The sequence below is a fragment of the Cydia fagiglandana genome, chromosome Z (assembly GCF_963556715.1).
Source record: "Cydia fagiglandana chromosome Z, ilCydFagi1.1, whole genome shotgun sequence".
NCBI lineage: Eukaryota > Metazoa > Arthropoda > Insecta > Lepidoptera > Tortricidae > Cydia > Cydia fagiglandana.
Window position 1 is genome coordinate 36,550,536 of NC_085959.1, and position 23,238 is coordinate 36,573,773.

Sequence of the window (23,238 nt, forward strand, 5' to 3'; positions counted from 1 at the left end):
CTATAGCAACCTAAAGGCTCCAATACACAGTGGTCAAGGATGGTCCATGCCAAGTTGATGCCAAGCCATGCTTTTCAATGCGCAACAGTAGGCCTATATCACGTAGGTGTTCACACAATGGTGCATCAAAAAAAAAACAAAAATAAAAATCAAAATTGCAGGCTCTGATTGATAAATCTATATTTTATTTACATTTGCGTAAAAACTTTCAGTCGTAATAGGGTTGTCAACTTGTATTGTCAATATTACATATTATTTTATACTCTGTGGAGTCTGTTTTGTACTCTGTGGTTCTTTATGACATTTCGTGTACCGATCATGATCGTAGTTAATCTAATCAGCGTGTTTCTCATTATTTTTCATTATTTTATCACTGTAGTTATTGAATTATAAAAATAAGCTAATGCTATAGAACTAACTATTTGTGTTTACAGCCAAGCAAGTTTTGGACAGCCTAATGGATGTTGATATTTTGCTTGACAATAAAGAATACTTGTATGGTAAATATAATCTGATTATTACACACATCGTTTTTCCGGCTTTATTGTTTCATTTACTATAATAACAAAGCGCTTATATTGTTTCATTACTTCTTCTCACGCTCTCTATTGTTTTCTGTTCTGACTGCATAACAGTTTAATATTTAACGTTATTACCAACAAACTATCGCAATAAATACTTTAAATACAATATCCGCAACATACGTGGTTTCTAAGCGTTATTTGGCCTTGAACACTATTTACACGCATGCCTGCACCTGCTGAAATTGTATTTATGAACAGTATATTATCAGTGAAACCTTTTAATGCCATCTTTATTTTTGTAGTAATATAAATGTGGTGTTACCGAATATTGTTGGTTTTGGATTTATTAGAGTCATAGTAAAAACTTGAAGTGGTTATTATACCAAGCTATGATTTAGGGCCTCATGTTTTGGCAAGTCTTGATAAGAATCCCTACCCAACCTTATCACATTACTCTGATTTAAACCATTATAAGGCAGAGGGGATATATTTCCCACAATTATTTTGAACTTTGTTTCAAAGTAGTAGTAGTAGTAGTAGTAATCAATTTATTGTACACAACACAGGTTTACAAAAATAAATTACAGTAATAACAAATTACCTAATAAATTTTAATTTTAGTAACTCTTAACTCAACAGTAAATTGGATAGCTACATTTTTTTGTTTAAAATTGAGTTTTGCTTTTTTTCCACCTAGAATAAGGAGCTTTTCTATCTACCTATTTGTTTTCTTTATTTATACCTTCAAAATCTCAATAGACATTTTAAATTTCAGGTGATGATTTTCTTGAGCAGTTAACAAAAGACTACCAATGGTCCTCAGTGTTGGATGCAACGAATGCGTCTCCGAGTGAGATTCTAGCAGATGCTGCATCATTCCTTATTCCGCCAGTTTCACCAATACAGAGCATAAAATCGTCTTCCAATGATAGTAGCAATTCAGACTCGAGCAGTGATGATGACTCCAAAAAGTATGTATAATAGGTTTCCCAGAGGGTAAAAACAGGACCTTATTACTAAAACTCTGCTGCCTGTCTGTCCGTCTCTCTGTCTGTGACTTGGCCGGTTTTTTTAGTATAGGAATCTTACTGTTTCTGATACAAGTGAGAGCTTTGTGCTGCTAACCATAGAAAATTTTAACAAGTCAAAATTAATGCTATTTTGTGTGTTTTAATAAAGGTTGATCAAAAGAAAATGTACATTGTAATACACATTGGGCGGCAATGCCTTAAGGCATCTCCAGCACCGAGTGTGTATTTTGACACTTACTTTTTTTTGTTTTATTCTCCCAAAGCCGGTCCTACAAAAAAAATGCCATATGAATTTGAAACCAATAGTGAAGACAATATAGTTGAAACTAAAAGAAATACTACTCGTTTTCAAGTGAAAATGGTTTTAATTAATCTGAAGTTGTTCGATGTACTCCTCAATTTAAGCTCTTGTGGTGAATAATGAGAACTTCAGGATAGTACTATCTTCTTGATTTATTAACTTAATAACTAGGTACAAGTAACGTTAAATTAATACTACGGGTACGACATGCGCCTTACGAGGTAAAAGCAGTTATCCCCGTATAGATAAATTCTGTGCAATAAATTACTCGCGATTTTAACATATTAACTCAATGAAATTAACCACCCCCTATGTACATATTATAATACACCATTAATATAATGTTTTGTAATTTCAGCAGCTCCTCAAATACCCCCAGAGATTCCTCTGTGTCACCATTTGACTGGATCTCCAGTTTTGAAGATGAACCTGCAAATAATTTGAATTTAGAAGATATAGAACAGTTCCTACAGAAATGTGGTAAGTTTATTTATATGCCATATTAATTTAATTTTTGTGTAAGGGCCCTTACAGACGAGCGACAGTACGCCAGCGACTGCCTGCGGCAGCAATCGGCGACCGTCGGCGACCATCGCCGCGGCGATCGCTGATGTCGCAGCGCGCACTCGTCGATGTGTAGTCTACTATACATACACACACATCAAACACACACACATCGACGAGTGCGCGCATCACCGCCGCCGATTGCTGTCGCGGGCCGTCGCTGGCGTTCTGTCGCTCGTATGTAAGGGCCCTAACCGGTGCTAAGCGGGAGCGGGTCGCTAGTGTATAATAAATGTATGTAAGGCCGCGGATCGCGAACCCACAAACACAATCAAAATGAATAGACTTAAATGAATCTGTTTTGGAGGACAGCAGCGGCCGTGGCGGTCACCGCCCGCCGGCCCACTCGCCGTACTGCTGTTTAAAAAGAAAACTCATTCAATTATCCTGTGCATAAGCTGTAAAGTACATGTTCCAAAAGAAATTGGTTTTATGCATGTGAAGGTGGTCAGTGTGTGAAGATAAAATATTACAGTTATGCACTTCTCTCAATTAAAAAAGCTCACACTGCCTCTAATCATTCCATAGTACCAAATATAATTTACATTAGTATCAAATAATTTGCCAGTGCTTTTACAAAACATATAATTTGATCCCTTTCACGTCTAAACAGATTCGTCCAACGCCGTTCCGTCATTGACTGTGCAGCCGCCAAATGTCAGGCCGCCGGAAAACACCCAGGTGCGGCCGCACCACCGGCCGGTGGTCGCCATCGAGAATGGAGTCATCAAAATAGAGGTAAATAAAATACATAAATAAATATTATAGGACATTTTTACACAAATTGACTAAGCCCCACGGTACCACTCAGTAAACGATATAAATACATAGAAAACAATGATGACTCAGGAACAAATATCTGTGTCATCGTCATCACCCTTACTGGGATTCAAACCTGGGACCATCGGCATCATAGGCAGGGTCACTACCCACTAGGCCAGACCGGTTGTCAATGGTGACCATTTGCTGTATATATAATACTTCCTCAAACTAAATTTCAATTCAATTTCTGAGTAGAAGTAACAAAAAAAAACAAATTTAAAAATGTGTAGTGTATAACTTTAAATAAAATGGCTCGTATATCGCTCACGACCCAATACCAGTACCCAGCATATGTTAACATATGTTAATAATATCTTATCGACATACCTGTGACACAAAACAGATAGGTACAGAAATCAATCTACATACAAAGCGCGCTCGAGCAACGCACACATAGACACTGCTCACGGACACGATATCTCGGACCGGTTGGGACCACTGCACTGCGAGCGCGAGTGCCATTCGCTTGAGACACGCGTCTGTGAACTTTTTTGTGCAATAATGGAGAAACAAAAAGAAAAGTTATTATTACTGGTACAGTGGACGGTTGTTTAAATTCAACATTACACGGTGAATTGTCGTTTTTTAAGCTAGCAGTGGTTTCAGAGAGAATGCGAATGCGAATTTATTACATTGTACATGAGAATGTGAATTTATTACATTTTAAAATATAATAATCGTGCATTTTGCCAATCTCTAAGTCATCGCAAAATATTTTCTGTGACAAATTTTGCAATATAACAATAACATTGAAATTAAAATACCTATTTGAGTTATTAATGTTATTATTTTATATTTACATTCTTCCCGTTTCATTCTCAAAAATAAATCAAACAACTAGATACGAGATACGATACGATAGATACGAGTGTCACTAACCACGATAGTTTTTTGTGCATAACCCTAGAGCGACCGCCGAGCGTAGGTATGAAAAGTAAAGTACATACATGTGATTGACTTCTGTACTTATCTGTTTTGTGCCTGTGATGTGTATTATTTGTTAAAATTTGTGAACTCTACAAAAATGTACACATTGAACATTGAATTATTGTTTCAGGGGATCAAATATGAAAGTGCAGTCTTAAATCAAAACTTCACGAAAACTCAACCCGTGGATAGTAATGCTTGTAAAGGTATGTAGCTAATGACAGAAAATATCCAATTCTGTACCAAATATATATTGGCCCACGGAAATATGTATTGGCATTCCATTTGTGCAGCTATGTGAAACAGCTACATTTACAAAGTCAATATGTCGACATATATATTATTTTTTTAGTTTAAGAGCTTATAATTACTAGTAACGAAAATTAATAAAAGACAAAATATATGTTACTTAAATAAGTATTCTCTTCAACAATTATTATTATGGTATATGAATAATCTCTGTTTTCATTTTTCTAGTAAATGGACGCATACCAAACACACCAAATTATTTCAAAGTAGTCAATGAGCACAGCCTACCCATAGTCAAAGAACAAGTTGTGAACAAACAAATTAAGCTGGTAGTTGATCAGAAGAAAGTACCCAGTTTGCTGCTGGATCAAGCTAACATTCCGGAAACCACGAAGGGGGGCAAGATCGCCATATCTCCTTTACCTCATAAAGTCAACTACCAAAGAAAGGTACGTGATATTCAAAGTTCTAGCTCCATAGATTTCTGAGCTGAGAAAGCGGGATTATAGTGTTGCCAACTTGGCATAAATGATGCCAGATCTGGCATATTTTCGCTCGGTTTGGCACCAAAATTTTCTATTTACCATCTGGCATATTTTTTAGCATAATTTAGTCTAAGCCAAGTTTGCACCAACTTGGCAGCAACAATATGCGCCATTGCCTTATGTGGTTCATATTTTCATATGAATTTTTACTTTTGTGGACGGATGGACGTCGACGGACTATATAAAGTTGGTCAAGCAGATCTTGCCAGTAGAAAAAGGCGGCAAATTTGAAAAATGTATGTGTTTTAAGTGTCTAAACTGTCTAATTTCAAGTGACATTTTAGTTTTTTTTTAGCATATTTCATAAAACTTTGGCATAATTTTGGCATAATCTAGACATTAGTCTAGCATTTTTTCAATATCCGAGTTGGCAACACTGAGCGGGAAAGTGTGTGCCGTGCCGTGCACCGAGCGAAGGGCTGTAAGCAGGGTGCCTCTAGATTTCTGGGAGTTCAACCGGACGATAATAACTATATATATTTCTTTATAACTCTAGAGCACTGGTAGCCTAGCGGTAAGAGCGTGTGACTTTCAATCCGGAGGTTGCGGGTTCAGACCCCTGTTCGTACCAATGTATATTTCCATATTTATGTACCATTATTAAATATTTACCGGTAGCTTTTCGGTGAAGGAAATCATCGCACTTATCTTATTAGTCTATTTTAAATATTTTACCTTGTTTAGTTTTAGACCTAGTTTAATTAGTCTTATCTTGCTTAGTTTTTAGACCTAGTGTAGCATTTACCTTGGAATGACCTCCTTCCTCTGTTTATTGTATCCTAATTCCTTCATTTAGCTTTCCAAGTCCGATCGTTCTGACTTGCTTATTATGGCTCCGATCACATTATGATACTTCTTGAATTGTATCTGAAATTTACAGACTCTAATAAGACTCTTAAAGTCCTTTTCAACCCTCAGGATGCATGGGAAGACTGGGACTTCTGCCTGGCTTACTTTGGGCTATTATTTTTATAACTTTCCATATGCAATACGGCCCTAAGCCACTTAAATACATACCTTTAGGGTTTTCCAACTATTCTATATAAATCTAGGGGAATTTTGTTAATATTATCGCTATATTTATCAGGATTCTTTCATTGTTTACATTTTGTAAGACGATTGACGTAATCCGTCAATCGGCCTTCAACTGTTCGGATTTCACCACTAAAAAGACTAGTATGTATACTTTCGGCAAAGGTTATTCAAAATTTTAGTAAAATCATAACTGGTACTCGACTATTTTTAAATTTCAAATCTTGTAAATCTGATTCTTTAGATGTTCTAAAGAATCAGGTATAAAAGCGGAACAACCGTCATTCTGTTCAGTTCTTCGTCAGCTCTCATCCGAGCATTTTCGAAATTAAGGGTCCGTGCGGGGCCAAGTGAGGCCCCGCACCTTCAAGAAACCCTCCTCTTCCTGGCGTAACTTACTATATAAATACTTTCACTATAAATTACAAACGCAAATCTACTACAAGCCTCTGATTTGGTGACCCTCGCTGAACGCCTGTGCGCACCCACCTTCACGCCGCGCGCCTGTGCGCGCCCTCCTTCACGCCGCGCGCCTGTGCGCGCCCTCCTTGACGTCGCGCGCCCGTTCGCGCCCTCTTCGACGCCGCGCGCCTGTGCGTGCCTGTGCGCGCCCTCCTCGACGCCGCGCGCCTGTGCGCGCCCTCCTTGACGCCGCGCGCCTGTTCGCGCCCTCTTCGACGCCGCGCGCCTGTGCGCGCCCTCCTCGACGCCGCGCGCCTGTGCGCGCCCTCCTTGACGCCGCGCGCCTGATCGCGCCCTCCTTGACGCCGCGCGCCTGTGCGTGGGAACGCGTTTCCCAGGCGCTGCACCCCGGAGCACCGTGCTACCACGCTACTACAACTTCCCGGTGTTGTTGGACAATTTAAGTTCCCAGCCGTGCCATATTGACCCACCACTTATACCTGGAAAAATAAACGTTACCTACCCCTGAGTCTTTACTTTTCATTTCTTCACCCTTCATCCTTCCAGCTGCTCAGTTGCGTGCTCTACCAATTCATTGGCAGAGCACGTAACGCGACACTAGTTTAAATTAATTAGTAGATAACGCAATTAATGTGTAAATCTTACTACTGTTTATATAATTTTTCTTGACATCTCATCCCTCTAGCGTTATATTTTAACTGAATGTCATATCCTTCTGTGCACACATGTTTGGAGTTATAGTCCAGATCTAACTGATCTAAACTATAAGCTTATTTATTAATGTAATTTCTGTAAATGTCTGTAACTTGTTTTGTGAGCCTAATAAATAAAATATAATAATAATTTTTAAGAAAAAAAAACCGACTTCCATGGGGGCCGATGAAAGATTATTGTAGATGGTACACTATGTAGAAAAGGAGGTAAAACCACCACCACTTTTCTACTAGCATTTCGCTTCTGTATAATGGCTCCTCTACAGGATGGGCCAACGCCGCCCACTCCAAGGGACGCAGCCATGCGGTAGAATGAGATAGCAATATCACTTGCTCCCTCTAACGCATAAATGCGTCCCTTGGAGTGGCCGGCGTTGGCCCATCGTGAAGAGGAGCCATGAGGGTCGTAGTTCTAGCCTAACCTAACCCACTCCTCAGACAGCAGTTCGGTTCTGTGTGGATCGCAGTTCGAACCTAATCAAACCCACTTTTCAAGTAGCATTTCGTTTCTGTAAGGCTCGCAGTTCTAACCTAACCTAATCCTTGTTCGGTTCTGTGAGGATCGCAGTTCAAACCTAACCTAACCCACTTAATGGTGCATGCCGTACGGTGTACGGGGGTTAAGCGGGAGGGGCTAGTAAGATTGGCATCATCGTACTTTATACCTACATTAATTTTATGGTAGGTAATCATAGTTGTTTATTTAGTTAAGGTATCATAGTGGTTTTCTGGGTCAAGGTCCGGGTCCGAGACCGGATCCGAGTCCGGGTCCGAGTCCGGGTCCGAGTCCGGGTCCGGGTCCGAATCCGGGTCCGAGTCCGGGTCCGAGTCCGGGTCCGAGTCCGGGTCCGTGTCCGGGTCCGAGTCCGGGTCCGTGTCCGGGTCCGAGACCGCCTCCGAGTCCGGATCCGAGTCCGATTCCGAGTCCGGGTCCAAATCCGGATCCGAGTCCAGGTCCGGGTCCGAACCGGATCCGGGTCCGAACCGGATCCGGGTATGAGTCCGAGTCCGGGTCCCAGTCCAAGTCAAAATCGAAATTCGTTATCACCAAACGTGTACCATGCGTCATTGAAGAGTTCTGTTCTGGTCATCATCAGCAGTTCCACTTCATCAAATGCGACAGTTTTTAATGTAAATGCTTGATTTTATGATGAAAATACAAAAAAATCTATGCGTATGCCTTTAATATTTGAGGAGTTCCCTTGATTCCTCATGGATCCCATCATCAGAACTCAAGCTTGACAAAAATGTGGCTTAAAAACTTAACTTGCTTAACGAACATAACGAAAAGGAAAAATCGCCAAACGTGAACTATGCGTCGTTGAAGAGTTCTGTTCTGATCATCATCAGCAGTTCCACTTGATCAAATGCAACAGTTTTTAATGAAAATGCTTGATTTTCTGATGTAAATACAAAAATCTCTATACGCATGCCTTTAAGATTTGAGGAGTTCCCTCGATTCCTTATGGATCCCATCATCAGAACTCGAGCTTGACAAAAATGTGGCTTAAAAACTTAACTTGCTTAACGAACATAACGAAAAGGAAAAATCGCCAAACGTGAACTATGCGTCGTTTAAGAGTTCTGTTCTGATCATCATCAGCAGTTCCACTTCATCAAATGCAACAGTTTTTAATGAAAATGCTTGATTTTCTGATGTAAATACAAAAATCTCTATACGCATGCCTTTAAGATTTGAGGAGTTCCCTTGATGCCTTATGGATCCCATCATCAGAACTCGAGCTTGACAAAAATGTGGCTTAAAAACTTAACTTGCTTAACAAACATAACGACGAGGACAAATCGCCAACCGTGAACTATGCGTCGTTGAAGAGTTCTGTTCTGATCATCATCAGCAGTTCCACTTGATCAAATGCAACAGTTTTTAATGAAAATGCTTGATTTTCTGATGTAAATACAAAAATCTCTATACGCATGCCTTTAAGATTTGAGGAGTTCCCTCGATTCCTTATGGATCCCATCATCAGAACTCGAGCTTGACAAAAATGTGGCTTAAAAACTTAACTTGCTTAACGAACATAACGAAAAGGAAAAATCGCCAAACGTGAACTATGCGTCGTTTAAGAGTTCTGTTCTGATCATCATCAGCAGTTCCACTTCATCAAATGCAACAGTTTTTAATGAAAATGCTTGATTTTCTGATGTAAATACAAAAATCTCTATACGCATGCCTTTAAGATTTGAGGAGTTCCCTTGATTCCTTATGGATCCCATCATCAGAACTCGAGCTTGACAAAAATGTGGCTTAAAAACTTAACTTGCTTAACAAACATAACGACGAGGACAAATCGCCAACCGTGAACTATGCGTCGTTGAAGAGTTCTGTTCTGATCATCATCAGCAGTTCCACTTGATCAAATGCAACAGTTTTTAATGAAAATGCTTGATTTTCTGATGTAAATACAAAAATCTCTATACGCATGCCTTTAAGATTTGAGGAGTTCCCTTGATTCCTCATGGATCCCATCATCAGAACTCGAGCTTGACAAAAATGTGGCTTAAAAACTTAACTTGCTTAACAAACATAACGAAGAGGACACATCGCCAACCGTGAACTATGTGTCGTTAAAGAGTTCCGTTCTGATCATCATCAGCAGTTCCACTTCATCAAATGTCACTATTTTGAGTGTATATGCTTGATTTGTTGATAAAAACCCAAAAATCACTATATGTATGCCTTTAAGATTTGAGGAGTTCCCTCTATTCCTCATGGATCCCATCATCAGAACTGGGTTTTGACAAAAACGGGACCAATCTGTATGCATATACATTCAATCAAAAAAAGAATTTTCAAAATCGATCTAGTAATGACGGAGATATGGAGTAACAAACATAAAAAAAAATAAAAAAAAAACATACAACCGAATTGATAACCTCCTTCTTTGAGATTTGGAAGTCGGTTAAAAAGAAACTGGACTAAGATATTGGATCTTAATAAGACCTTCTCTCCGAGTATGAATGTCATGCTTTCGCCAATTCTTGCGATAATTTGCCTGATCCCATGAGCCGTGACAAAAAGCCGAATCAAACGCGAGGAAGAAGATGATGATTTCTCACTCTAGCATGTAGTTGTTTATTGGTCTTGTAGTATGGCTTATTCATAAACGCGCTACAAACCTCAATTAGTTAATAATCGTTTGTCCTTTTATCCGTCACTTTGACTTATGTATTTATAAGACAGGGATAAAACATAATTTAACTAAATCAGGCCCTCATGTTTTATGAATTAGGGGATTTGAGTTTAGAGTGTGCTCGTGTCGCAGCCGGTACGAAGTTTTGTCGTGTTTATCAGACTACGGCGGTTTAAAGGTTAATCATGATTGTTATATTGCAGGTGTCGCCGCCTCGAAACAATATAGTATTGTTGCCCGCGGTACCGAACGCAAGTCCAAACGGAGCAGTACAAAAACCAATCACTACGGATGATAATTCCCTAAGCTCTGTAGACTTAACTAATTTAAGTGAGGAAGAAATCAAAGCGTTGAAGAAACAGCAAAGGATGATTAAGAATCGGTAAGTATTATATAATTTGTCAAGCTAAAATGCACCTTATGCCAATGCATTTAGGTTTCTATAGCAATAGTGAATAGTAAATTTGTATAAGGATCAAACAATGCAATATGGTAAAAAGATAAAGAGGTTAAGCATATACGAGAAATGAAGTGGAGGTGAGGGCGAGGAAAATATCCATTAATCAGAATGCCGATACAAATGAGCGCCCCAATAGAATTGCAACCCAATAGAATTGAATTGCTTCGACATTTTTTACAACTGTAGCGATAGTTATTACTTAACTTCGACATACAGTCGATAGTCACAGTTCAGCATTTACTTGCTGTCGTTACATACATGTATATAAATAAATATTATAAGGTAGGCAGGGGGCAATTTCGACTGCGCTATAATTTCAACTAATCGAAATATCTTCCATGTTTTACATGGTCATTATTAACTAGAGTGCCATAAATGTCCAGGTAGCGAAAAAGATGTGTTGTGTATGACTCTAGTTAATAATGTAAAACATGGAAGATATTTCGATTAGTTGAAATTAACCCTTAAGGCCCATTTGCACCGTCCCACTATCCCGGGGTTAAGCGGTTTAACCGTCAACCTAATGTCAAATTGTACTCATAACCATGGTAACTCCAGGTTTAACCGGTTAACCCCGGGTCAGTGGAATGGTGCAAGTGGGCCTAAATAAGATAAGATAACCCACAGTCGAAATTGCCCCCCTGCACCTTAGGACAATTTTACATAGATTGACCTAATCCCACAGTAAGCTCAATAACGCATACTTAAAGCAACATATGAAATAAATTCTACAACTTACGATCACGACGTCCAATTTAGAAGCTCGCGTTACCGCCCTTTTTTCTATCATTACAGTGAATCAGCGTGCCAATCCCGTCAGAAGAAAAAAGACTACGTACTTTCCCTCCAGCACCAATTGATGGAAGCCCACAACGAGATCGCGCAGCTGAGACGAGAGAACACCGAGCTCCGGAGCCAGCTGGCTCTCTGCCCCCCGAGGGGTCGCAAGGTACTCATAACTGAACAGGCCGCGTAGCCAAGATGCCAGTCGCTTACGCTCCGTAGCGATCGAAACGAAACTGTCACTGTCACACTAATATGGAAGAGTGATAGAGAGACATAATAATGCTTTTCACTGTCGAAGCGATAGCGATTGTAACCTAGGCTAGGCCGGCTGGCATCTCACAGACATCCCCAACCAAAATGGAGCATATAAGACAATCGAGGCCTTCACACATAAGCGCTCCTATTTACCCACCCGCTTACCAATATGGGAGCGCGATCGCTTATTTATATTTACCGCTGTGAGCGGTCTTGCACTTGTTTTTAGATATCGGCATCTTAGGGTATTCCATTTGTCCAATGTTAGACGCAAATACACATTGGACCAAGAAATTGGACAGACGGAATACCACTGTAAGTCAAAAATACATTCAAAATCCGCATTCATTCGCACGCGGCACAGGACTCCCGATTTGCTATACAAGTTAGATTATCGTCACCTCTCATTCTCTCACGGATTTATCACCAGCGACAAACGATATTTTAGCAATATATCTTTATAATCACAGATCCCGCGTTTGGACGGCAGGGTCTTGATACCTAAGAAGAACATCGCCCTGTTGTGCGCTATGGTGTTCATGGTGTCGCTCAACTTCAACATATTAGGGTGAGTAGCTTTTATATATTCCTTATTTCATTTAGACTGGGTATTCAGTTTCACTATTTCAAGAAAGATCAGCGCTGGGAATCGATAGCATCATGCTAAGATTAGACCATTTCGTGACACTTTCTCGTTGCTGTGTTTTTCGGATTTGAATAATTTCTCTTGTGTTTGGGCTTACGAAAAAAATATATTTAGATTCAGAGATAGATTTTGTAGATTTGGTTTACTTCCTTAACACAAATATAATAAAATCGACTTAGTACACACCGCCGAATACTTACAATTGACATCTAAAATCCAATATATATAAAAATCATGTATCACTCACAAAGGAAAGGTAACCAAGGTGTAAATAGGTTTTAGTTTCTCGGCATATATTGCAATTTTTGTTATTTTGCTCCTATTTCCGACTTACTAATGCTAAATGTTTGGTCTCAGGTGGGGTTCTAAACCACTGGTGGGGCCCACTGGCACTCACGTCGGCACCAGACACTTATTGTGGTCAGAAGGTATCAAAGAAGTCCCCGAGCCAAGTCAGGTCGATAAAGGTAAGTGTGGCTAACGGGTGTGACTGCTCTTTATATTGGGGCCTATTTATACTTTGATTAGTGTTGAAGAGTTCATGCATTTGCTACTTGATACTTGCGCTTAATGGCAGATACAGTGGCGTAGCTAGCATGGGCGGCATCCGGTGCGGAAATTGTGGGTGTCACCCTAAAATTCAATCAATATTGTAAAATATATTTAAAAAGAGTAATTGTAATTTATGTTAAGTAGCTCAGGATTTACTCCATCGCTTTCATTTTACATGATTTTACTAATTTTTATAGGTGGTACCACTGATGTTCACGGTCGGGTGTCACCCCTAAATAGGTGACACCCGGGGCGGACCGCCCCCGCCGCCCCCCCCTAGCTACGCCACTGGGCAGATATATGGACTCACATCAACACTAATCATTGTACTGTACGTTGTACGATACACGTGCGATTTATAACACTCTCTTCGATCTCGTTGCGAATTTCCTAACTATCGTACTTTGTATCATAATGTACTATAATCTCACCCAACAGATTATAGAAGAAAAACTTTACACCAAACAGGTGTACACGGGTCGTGTGACGTTCCACGGCAAAATGTACCTTATGACGGCTGGCGCTTACGTCGCATAGCGCATCAATAATATTGGAGCGGTGTTAATAATAGCGTAAGCGCCAACCGCAATAAGGTACCTTTTCCCGTGGGACGTCATATATGTTTTGTGTATTGAATAATCAAGCGTTAACTTTTGCCAGCCAGATTTACCGAATGATACACGGGGCAGTAAACTTTATTACTTGGTTCCGGTCCACAATCAACCAGAAACACGTAACACGATTTATTTTCAATCAACATTTCAGAATTTGAAGACGCCTCAAACCAGAGCGCCTACAGTCCAGACTGTCAGAACGTAACAGTGAAAGACACGGGGCACATTAATCAGAACGAGAGCATTAGACTCGCAGGCGAGCTGAAGCGGTGGATCGGACGCGGCACAACGCTTAACTGGACGAACAAGGAAGCCAAACCAAAGAGGAGGACTAGTCGGTACTTCGCTGATAATAAAGTTACTGGTAAGTTATAATTATACACCGTGAAAACTTGTTCAAAGACACGGGACACATCAATCAGATCGAGAGATTAAGGTTTGCGGGCACGCTGAAGAAATGGGTCGGACGCGGCAAGGCGGTACTATCCCGTTAATAAAATCAATGGTGAGTTTTAAATATACCTATGTTTTTTTTAGCATTAGAAAGAAGGTAAGCAATCTTGATATGTCTTTTTATTAAAAATCACATTGAAAAATAAGTCACAGCAAATATGTTAGAATTATAAATCATATGCGATCTTTTGCATTCTTTTGCTTTCATAAGTTAATATAAACTATTAAATACTATAAAAACCATAAAAAAGCTTTTTTAAAGCATTTTTCAATATTTAAACACGTCAAGTTTGTTTACCTTCTTTCTAATGCTAAAAAAACGAACTATAGTAAGAACCAGAGCTCGGATAGGGTGAGCTATTTGCCTTATATATGACATAAGACATGTCAAATTATAAGGCAAATAGCTCACCCTATCCGAGCTCTGGTAAGAACTTTTTGTAAGACATATGGCACATCAATCGGAACGGGAGCATCAGGTACGCGGGTGAGCTAAAGCGATGGATCAGCAAGCCCCTCAACTGGACCAACAATGAACCGAAGGAGAGGCCTAATAGTAGTAAAGTGTCATTCTATGGAACTTGCCAACTATGTAAACAAAAATCACTAGTAAATTCATCATTTTTGACAATTTCAATATGGCGGTTTGTTTACATAGTCAGGCGTCTTACTCCGCGATTTCGTCGCTTTGCTACAGGTAGCTAAAAGTACGTTTGACCCCAATTTTGGGGTTTGCCATAAGCCGCGCGTGGCGCTGTCTCCACCTAGCGGCTATATCTGTCCTGATCGTAACGTTCATAGATCGATGAATCCAGCAACATAAAAACTAGTTTGATGTATTCAAAAGGTACTTAAATCCAAAATACAGTACGTAGCGGCCCCCTTTTTTATATATCTTTCGTTAAATTTAAATAATCACGATTATTAAACAGTGGCGCTAGAGTGCCCGTTGATGGGCTCTTAAATAAATGTTTACATATATTATTTTCAGGTCTGTTATTTGGTTCATACAAGCTTTACAACAAACTGAACCTAGACGGTAACTTCTACGATAAGCCGCGCCTCCGCCGCATGAGGCGCGGGAAGGAGCTGGAGTTCGGAACAGCTGTGATGGATTACGAAACTCTTTACCCGAAGGTGAGTTTCTTTTACAAACGTTTGTAATATCCTACCAATTGTCGATTAAGTCGGTAATTGAAATTTCATTATTTGATTAACACTTCCATAGACATGTTTACAATCTAATGCTAACTTTATCATATATTGTGACTTGTGCTCGACCGTGGGAGGCCAAGGTCTCTGCCGACACGATATCCTGACGGTGGCGGATGATAGTTATTGGAAATAAAATTCGAATGAGACATATTTGATTTTCTTTCTATATTTTTTTTCTGATTATTTTTTTTCCACGCGTTGCTTATGAAAGTGAATTTCTAAAAACAGTTATGGCACCATCGACTTACACTGGTTAATATTTGGAAGTCGGTAGTAGTAGGTATCTGAATATTAATAAAATATTTCTAATCTCGTTCAAAGGTGAAGCCTGACTATGATTACGGTGACTTCGGCGAGTGGAACGCATTGCTGCGCGCGCTACACCGCCGCGACGACACGTTCTACGTGGTCGGCGTGGGCAAGGGAGAGCACCTGCTGTTGCCGGCCGTCTCGCACAACGTCACCACGCCGCCCAAGATGGCGCTCATACTGCCCGCTAAGACCGGGAACGGTGAGTCAATATTAGTGTAGTCACAGCTCACACAGCTGTACGTGGGCTAGAGACACAGACAAGACATCCTCCAGACTGAGGTGAGCATAGTCGCTACCCCCTCTGCCACAAATATACGGTAGTTTTACTCTGTGTCTTTGTGTGACGCTCAAGTGTCTTTGAAAGGACCAATCACGCAAGGGACTGGTCCCCCGGTCGCCTGTATTTTTGGCAGCATCGGTTTCATGAAATAATTCCTCTTAAGGTCCGTCTAGCTAGAGGATGTCTTGTCGTGGCTAGAGAGAATATCTGTCGTGTGAAAATTCACGTCGGCATTATTATTAGTAGAGACGCGGCCACGATGCGAAAAACGATAAAATAATATCAAACATCCAAAAACAGTCTGCCTGAACATCTAACCATTAATGACTAAATACTTCATTCATCCTTTCCAGATTCTACAATGACTGACCACGTAACACTAATGCAGATCGATTGCTCCGTGGTCAACACTACCCTCGTGCAACTAAAGTCCGAAGCCCTACCCAAGAGCATAAGAGCGAAGAACGACCAGGTAAAACCCGCCGTCTTCCCCTCCAAGCCAAACAAGAAAAATTTTTACAACAAAAAAATGCCGGATAATGTCGATATACTCCACAACATAAGCAATAACGTATCCAACTTCCCAGTAAACCAGAACCGTGATAAGAATTTAGATCTAAGCAAGGACGATTTCTTCGCCCAATATTTATTATCAAAATACGAAGAAACTAAAGGTGATACAAAACAGGTCAATAGTAGTAAAACAGAGAAAGATGAAACACAGAAGACGGGTTCCGTCTGATATTTTTTTGATGAAGGGTCGTAGTGTCAGAAAGCCGTTGTTAACGTGCGGTTATAGTACTTTTTCATGATTTGCGTTGCTACGTGGTGTAAAATAAGTCTTATTTGGGCTAGCTATTAAGGAGTTTTGGTTTTAGACACACTCGTATTTCTCGGAGTTTATTGAGTGCATTCCCATTTGCACATTTACACCTTTTTAAATTTAGTAGTATCGCTTAGAAATATTTGGAATTAATGAGACTATTAATTATTATTACTTGACACTATGATATTGATAATCATAAGATTTTTCAGTTAGATATAATATCTAAATTTTTTTATCATGTTGCAAATGAAAATTTAAATCATCACTTCCTTTCTATATATATATATATTTATATTTTTGTTAATAGTACCCTAATTATTCTAATTAACATGTACTATTAATATTTATTCAGAGAAAAAGGACATTAAATAGCTAAATAATAGGGCTGCATAGCTTAGGGTTCACATGTTTACAAATAGTCCAAATCCACAATACCTATTTGGTTTTGTACATTTAGTAGTGTCGCACTTTATACATTAAAAAATGTGTTAATAAGGCTGTATAATTCTTCCTAGGATACCTTTCTTTCTTTGTTATATTAATAGTTATATTGGTTTGTTAATTAATATAATATATACTGCTATTAGCATGTTGTGATCGTTGCAATATCTATTTTTAGTCTTAAAAATTATTATGTTATTTACGATTGACTACTAATTTTTACGGCCACCAATCTTAATCTTACGAGTAATATGGTGGTTTGAAATACTTCCATGGGTCTATCGTATTGGGTTTTTATATACGTATAGAATATGATCAATATCAGTTTGACACAGGTGTAAAAATGAAGAATATTCATTGAATATTGTTTTTACCGAATTAATCAACTTAAGTGTACACTTTATTAGCGGTTTAGAAGGGGATACATTTTATATTGTAATTATAGTGTACCTACTCGTACAAGACTTACAAACCTAGTTCTTAGGAAAATCGACAAAGATTATTAAAAAAAACATTTTAGGGTTCACATATAGTTATTATAAATATGATTAAATTTATGAAACAGAGGATTTCAGGTAGAGCAATATCACGGAGGATATCATAAGGTATACTAAGAAAGTTAACTCGTTCCTTGTTGTATTGTAAATTGCGAACCAGGCTAACAAAAACAGTAGATCATGCTAGCTTGCTAGCCTTATTGAACCCGTAAACTTGTATAATAGAATATATTACCGATCTCATTATAGTTATCCATATTATGTTTAATGTGTATAAGTTTTTATGTATACTGACTAATTCGAAATGGCAACTGGTACTTGCAACGTTAGCATTAGCAGTTAGACAATAATTACATTTGTGTGTGTTGTAGACGTCAAGGGACATGCAAATATGACGTAGGTCGGTCGGACGGTAGACCCCGCGAACCATATGCGACGAGTTGCCTATCTGTCGCACTTGTAAATTCGTACGTAAGTGTGACAGGGAGGCAACACATCAAATGGTTCGCTGTATGCCATCTGAGCAAACCGGCTGCGTGTAGCTGTACAGGTACACGTCACGCAAGCGGTGTGCCGTCTTTTATATGGATTTGTATATTACAACGCGTACCTGCAAGTGCACGTCTACGCACACGCATCCGGTTTGCACAGGCCTTTATAGTGGTGCTGCCACAATGCCGCAGCCTAATCGGTGCGAGATATCTTAAAAGGATAAAAGGCGTAATTTAGAATATTTGACCCTTTGATATTGGTTAAATGCAATAATGTAATAGACCGATATAGATTCAGTTTTAAATCCGCCACGAGCAAATTAATTAATTAAACTCTAATTATTATAGTTTAATCAACTATAACTTTTGCATATTTTTTTGTTATTATAAATTTGAAATTGTAAAACATTTGGAAATTCACCATAATTCATGGAAAATTTATTTGTATGTTTTGTTCACTTTGTATTTGCACTTTATTGTACATAATTTCAATTCGGTTTTTATTTTTAGGGTTCCGTACCCAAAAGGTAAAACGGGACCCTATTACTAAGACTTCGCTGTCCGTCCGTCCGTCCGTCCGCTCCCATACAACAAACGTGATTATTGACCAAAGTTAAGCAACGTCGGGCGTGGTCAGTACTTGGATGGGTGACCGTTTATTTTTGCATTTTTTTCCGTTTTTTTTTTCATCATGGAACGGAACCCTTCGTGCGCGAGTCCGACTCGCACTTGCCCGGTTTTTTTATAAATATTGTGGTGTAGCTATGCATTTTCACTTGTACCTCATTACGAGCTATGTTTATGTTTCACATACCTATTGCATTTATTTCAACAAGTTTTTGTATTTTATGTGCACAAATTTTATTTATGGTTAATCTTTAACTTTATTTACGTTATCAAAATATTCTTATACTTTTATTTGTTTGTTTGTTTTATTTATGATAATATCATTTATAATAATATAATATTTCCAACATGTTTTATAACACCAGCATTGGGCAATAATTATCTGTGTGGAATTCGATAAGTTATTAAATAAATGTAGTAATTAACATCTTTAATTACAACAACAAGAAATTATGTACTGCAAGATTGTAGATTTATTATTACATTTAAGTGTTAAAGCCATGTAAATATTGTATTGTCCACAACGAGAGTGAAATAAATATATCCTTATCATACAATACCCAAGTCGTTTAATTGCTAGTTGCGCTCTGGCTCTATTTATTTGCATTTTATTGCGACAACAACAGAGGGCCTACCGCTCCTAGTGAGTATTATATTCTTTGGCCTACCGCAAATACCGGAATTCGCAAATTGCGGGGATCCTTCTCTTTTACTCCAATGAAGGCGTACTTAGAGTGACAGAGAAAAATGCCCGCAATTTGCGTACTTCGATGTTCGCGGTTATAGGCCAGGACCAGAGTATTATATTCTTTGGCCAGGACGGTTCGACCCGTTTGATCGTCTGTTGGTTTAGTGCAAAGAATATAATACTCACTAGGAGAAGAACGATAACTCCATACAAAAAATAGTCCCCTTCAAAAGTTCGTTTATACTACTAGCGCTCGGTAGGATACCATTGTAATTAGAATTGACAACCCGTTTAGCCTAGCGCCCCTAGCGGGTATTGGCAGTAATCCAGTTCAGGAAGCTAATGGTCCTGGGTTCGAATCCCGGAGAGGGAATTTCTTTTTGTATTATTTTATTTTTTGTTGGGGTCAGGTTTTTAAGAGCCCATCAACGTGCACACTAGCGCCACTGCTGAATACATTAAACTAATTTTTATGTTACTGGATTCGTCAACCTACCCGTTCAAAACTAAAGCGGCCGTTTTTGTTTTGAGCTCATAGATTGACGAATACAGCAACATAAAAACTAGCTTGATGTATTCAAAAGGTACTTAAATACACAATACAGTCAGTAGCGGCCACTTTTTTAAATACCTGTAAAATTTAAATTTAACTTAAATAATCACGATTAGTTATTTTAGCAGTGGTGCTAGTGTGCACGTTGTTGGGCTCTTAAATTAGCATATCACAAATAAATAAAGAAATACGTTATAAGATAATGATTAGGTACTATATTTAAAAATTCTTCAAATATAAAAGGTTACAAAAAGTTACGTATTATTAAGATATAAATATTTTCATTCGTATTAGGATTAGTGTATATATGTTAGGAGCAATACATATGAGTACATACATTGATATGGCAAATGGTTACAAGTTGTTATTACATCTATCCGGTTATCGGACATTTCTGCTCCACAGCTCCACGCAGCGTTCTTGGTCACCGGAAAACTAGTCTGTATATGCAGCAGATACGTGCCCTTTGAGCTTTTTCCAAGAAATCATATGACGGGCCAGGATTATATTATTATCACACGCTCAAGCCATGATTCACTTTCTAAAACAAAATAGTCACAAATTAAACAATATAATCTAACTTCCTAATTACTAACGTCGCTAATTCCTAAGGTCTAAATTTACCAGCTTACTCGTAAACAATGAGAGGTTTTACATCTATGATGAATTTAGATTATAATTTCGGACGCGATATAGCGTCCGCGGGACTTACGGGGATAGTAAGATTAAATTATTATATTTGAATTTGGTAATTAGTACGCTCATTTTTATTTAAAGATTGATATATTTCTTACCTTGAAATTATCGCTGTTTCTGGTTTACTACAACGGTTTCCACACACACATTAGGGCTTTTCATAATCCGGATAAGAATTGTTGATGAAGTCGTCAACAACGGTTTCCACACACACATTAGGGCTTTTCATAATCCGGATAAGAATTGTTGATGAAGTCGTCATTGCCGGATACATAATACAGCAAGGAAGGAAGAGCGACAACGGTTTAAATTTAACTAAGTCTGTGCGAAGACGCATTTAGATATGTTGCTCGTACATATGAATAGTTTTTATTCTTAAATTAATAGGTAAATAAATATATTTTAAGTGAATAAATCGTTTTATGTGAAAATTTATATTTTTGGCGTTAAATGACTTAACCCTTGGGACGCCTAGTGCCATATCCGTACCAGTCCTGTCAACTGCCGGAGGGTCTTCAATTTTTGTACCCGTCAACTGCCTAGTCCCAGATCTGTACAAAGTGTCTCAACTGCCTTGTGCCTTATCAGTCACCAAATTTATTCTATCATATTTTTACAATTTTGAGATCTAAACACTTATAAATAGACTTTTATATCACTTACATTTAAATCTGAACGCATCTATCTACCACAGACATCATTCACTTACTTCAAAATTTAAACCGTTCGTTCGTTATTTGCATTCAAATTTTGTCGTTGCTACCGGTAACCATACGTCTGCTTTCTATATTGAGATAAACTCGCGGCAGTCAACGGGTGCACGTATGCGAGCCTATCCGGCAGTTGAGGGGGATGGGACGGATCCGGCACTAGGCATCTGACGGGTACAAGTATGTTTGTCGGTTCGGCGTTCCAGGGGTTAAATGACAGCATTGACATTACAGACTTTTGTCTTGTCTATGTTCTTACCGGCCAGACTCAAATCAAGGCTTATCAAAGAGGCCTATTGACAAAGATTTTTTTTTAAATTTTATCAAGGAGGGTAGAGGCACGTCTACCCTTCATAGATTTTATGAACATAGACAAAGACAAACTGAAATAGATAATAATTTACATATTTCAAAAAATAAATAATAATTTACATATGACTTTGACTACTTCATAAAATACAAATCAAAATATATTTGATAAAATAATTGGATTTGTTCCTAGAAATCGTATAGACAAAGCCAGTTCTAGCAATGTTGCTGTAATAAAATATTTTTATGGTAATTACTGGCAATACAGCTCTAGAAACGGAGCACACATTATACATATATTTATATACTATGTATATATATGTATACTTAGTACCAGGAATGGCTAGGAGCGAATGAAGGGTCACGTCATTCCAAGGAAGTCAATAGGCCTTGGTTTAGTGCCATTCGCAAACCGCTAGTGTATACCGCCCTAACTGACACAAACTTTTTGGCTTAAAGAACACGCATCCAGGCTAAATTTGTTTAAAAAAAGACAAACGTCAAATTTGACATTGACTGTTCAGTTTGCTCAGCGGATAACCTCAAAGAAATTGAAAAAATTGTTTAGTTCTAAATTTACTCATTACCATATTTACGTTTGTAGTATGAAAGAAAGCGCATTGCGTCAGTAGTTAAAAAGTACATCCATTGTTGTAATAACAAATCAAGTATGAACTGTGTGAGATTATTGAACGTGAGCCATAGAAATATATTCAAAGTTTCTTCAATCAAATATGCTACCCATCCACTGAAGTTTTTGGAAGCACAGACAAAATGGCAAGCGAAAGATGGTGTATCGAAGCGGTGGCAGTTGATATACAAAGCGCCCATGGATACACAACTAAATTATACGACGACATACCTCACCCTATCGACCGTCGCTGCGGCTGCGGGCGGAGTGTACTACGCTGCAGTGTTTGACAAAAGCACACTGAATGAACCAGTAGTGATAGGAACCGATGTTGTTATAGCCAACAGTCCGACCGAATGCCTTGTTTACCTGGGAGCATTTGTTGCCTTTCATGTAATGCTCAAGTTATTACTCAACAAATATGTTCTGCGACTCTACCAGGACGGAGACAACTACATAGCAGTATTTAGAGGGCACATGTTCAATACCATAGTCAAACACAAGTTCCATCTAAAGGAATTTAAAAAGCTGAGCCCCACTATTTTTGTGTCATGGGGTGATGCTAGATTTGACCTAGGGAATAAGCATGGAATAATCCTTGAGAACTACTTCAAAACTCCGGAGCATTTTAATTATTTATTGTACAAAAATCAGAGACACAAGCCTGAGGATGATGATGAGTAATTACCATGTCCTAGTCATCTGTAAATATAATTATTTGTAAAATAAAGTAGTACATAAATACTTGTGTTTTATTGTTGTAAGTGGAAATTCTAGGAGACTTTCATATGTGAAAGGAGAAGTATTTCAAATGTGTAACTAAGTATGCAAGTGTGAGGGAAGGGATCAATGCCTTATTTTCCTTTACTTAGTAGTATTTTAGTTATTCTTACAATAACCTACCTCATTAGTA

The 23,238-nt window shown here is 38.6% G+C and overlaps 2 protein-coding genes across 3 annotated transcripts; both read left to right on the forward strand.

Moving 5' to 3' along the window:
- The first annotated feature begins 331 nt into the window (after window positions 1-331).
- Window positions 332-19,297, forward strand: LOC134679200 (cyclic AMP-dependent transcription factor ATF-6 alpha). Of its 2 annotated transcripts, none has more exons than XM_063538077.1 (14): window positions 332-500; window positions 1,300-1,495; window positions 2,215-2,336; window positions 3,034-3,158; window positions 4,300-4,375; window positions 4,647-4,867; window positions 10,487-10,665; window positions 11,539-11,692; window positions 12,255-12,352; window positions 12,788-12,897; window positions 13,748-13,960; window positions 15,041-15,186; window positions 15,586-15,775; window positions 16,210-19,297. In XM_063538077.1, exons 1-14 carry the CDS (start codon window positions 458-460, stop codon window positions 16,596-16,598), a joined length of 2,262 nt encoding a protein of 753 aa, XP_063394147.1. In that variant the 5' UTR covers window positions 332-457; the 3' UTR covers window positions 16,599-19,297. The 2 variants fall into 2 exon arrangements, with proteins under 2 accessions (XP_063394147.1, XP_063394148.1); XM_063538078.1 differs by having other exon boundaries at window positions 2,218-2,336.
- Window positions 19,298-22,223: 2,926 nt separating this feature from the next.
- LOC134679385 (uncharacterized) lies at window positions 22,224-23,040 on the forward strand. Its single transcript, XM_063538283.1, has one exon. It carries the CDS (start codon window positions 22,365-22,367, stop codon window positions 23,007-23,009), a length of 645 nt encoding a protein of 214 aa, XP_063394353.1. The 5' UTR covers window positions 22,224-22,364; the 3' UTR covers window positions 23,010-23,040.
- The last annotated feature ends 198 nt before the right edge of the window (window positions 23,041-23,238 follow it).

Excerpts from the sequence above, each read along its gene's own strand:
- LOC134679200 (XM_063538077.1), top strand. The coding sequence starts at position 458 with ATGGATGTTGATATTTTGCTTGACAATAAAGAATACTTGTATG. Across the intron at positions 4,868-10,486 it reads AAGTCAACTACCAAAGAAAG|GTGTCGCCGCCTCGAAACAA; the intron begins GTACGTGATATT and ends GTTATATTGCAG. Across the intron at positions 12,353-12,787 it reads CTCAACTTCAACATATTAGG|GTGGGGTTCTAAACCACTGG; the intron begins GTGAGTAGCTTT and ends GTTTGGTCTCAG.
- LOC134679385 (XM_063538283.1), top strand. The coding sequence starts at position 22,365 with ATGAACTGTGTGAGATTATTGAACGTGAGCCATAGAAATATATTCAAA.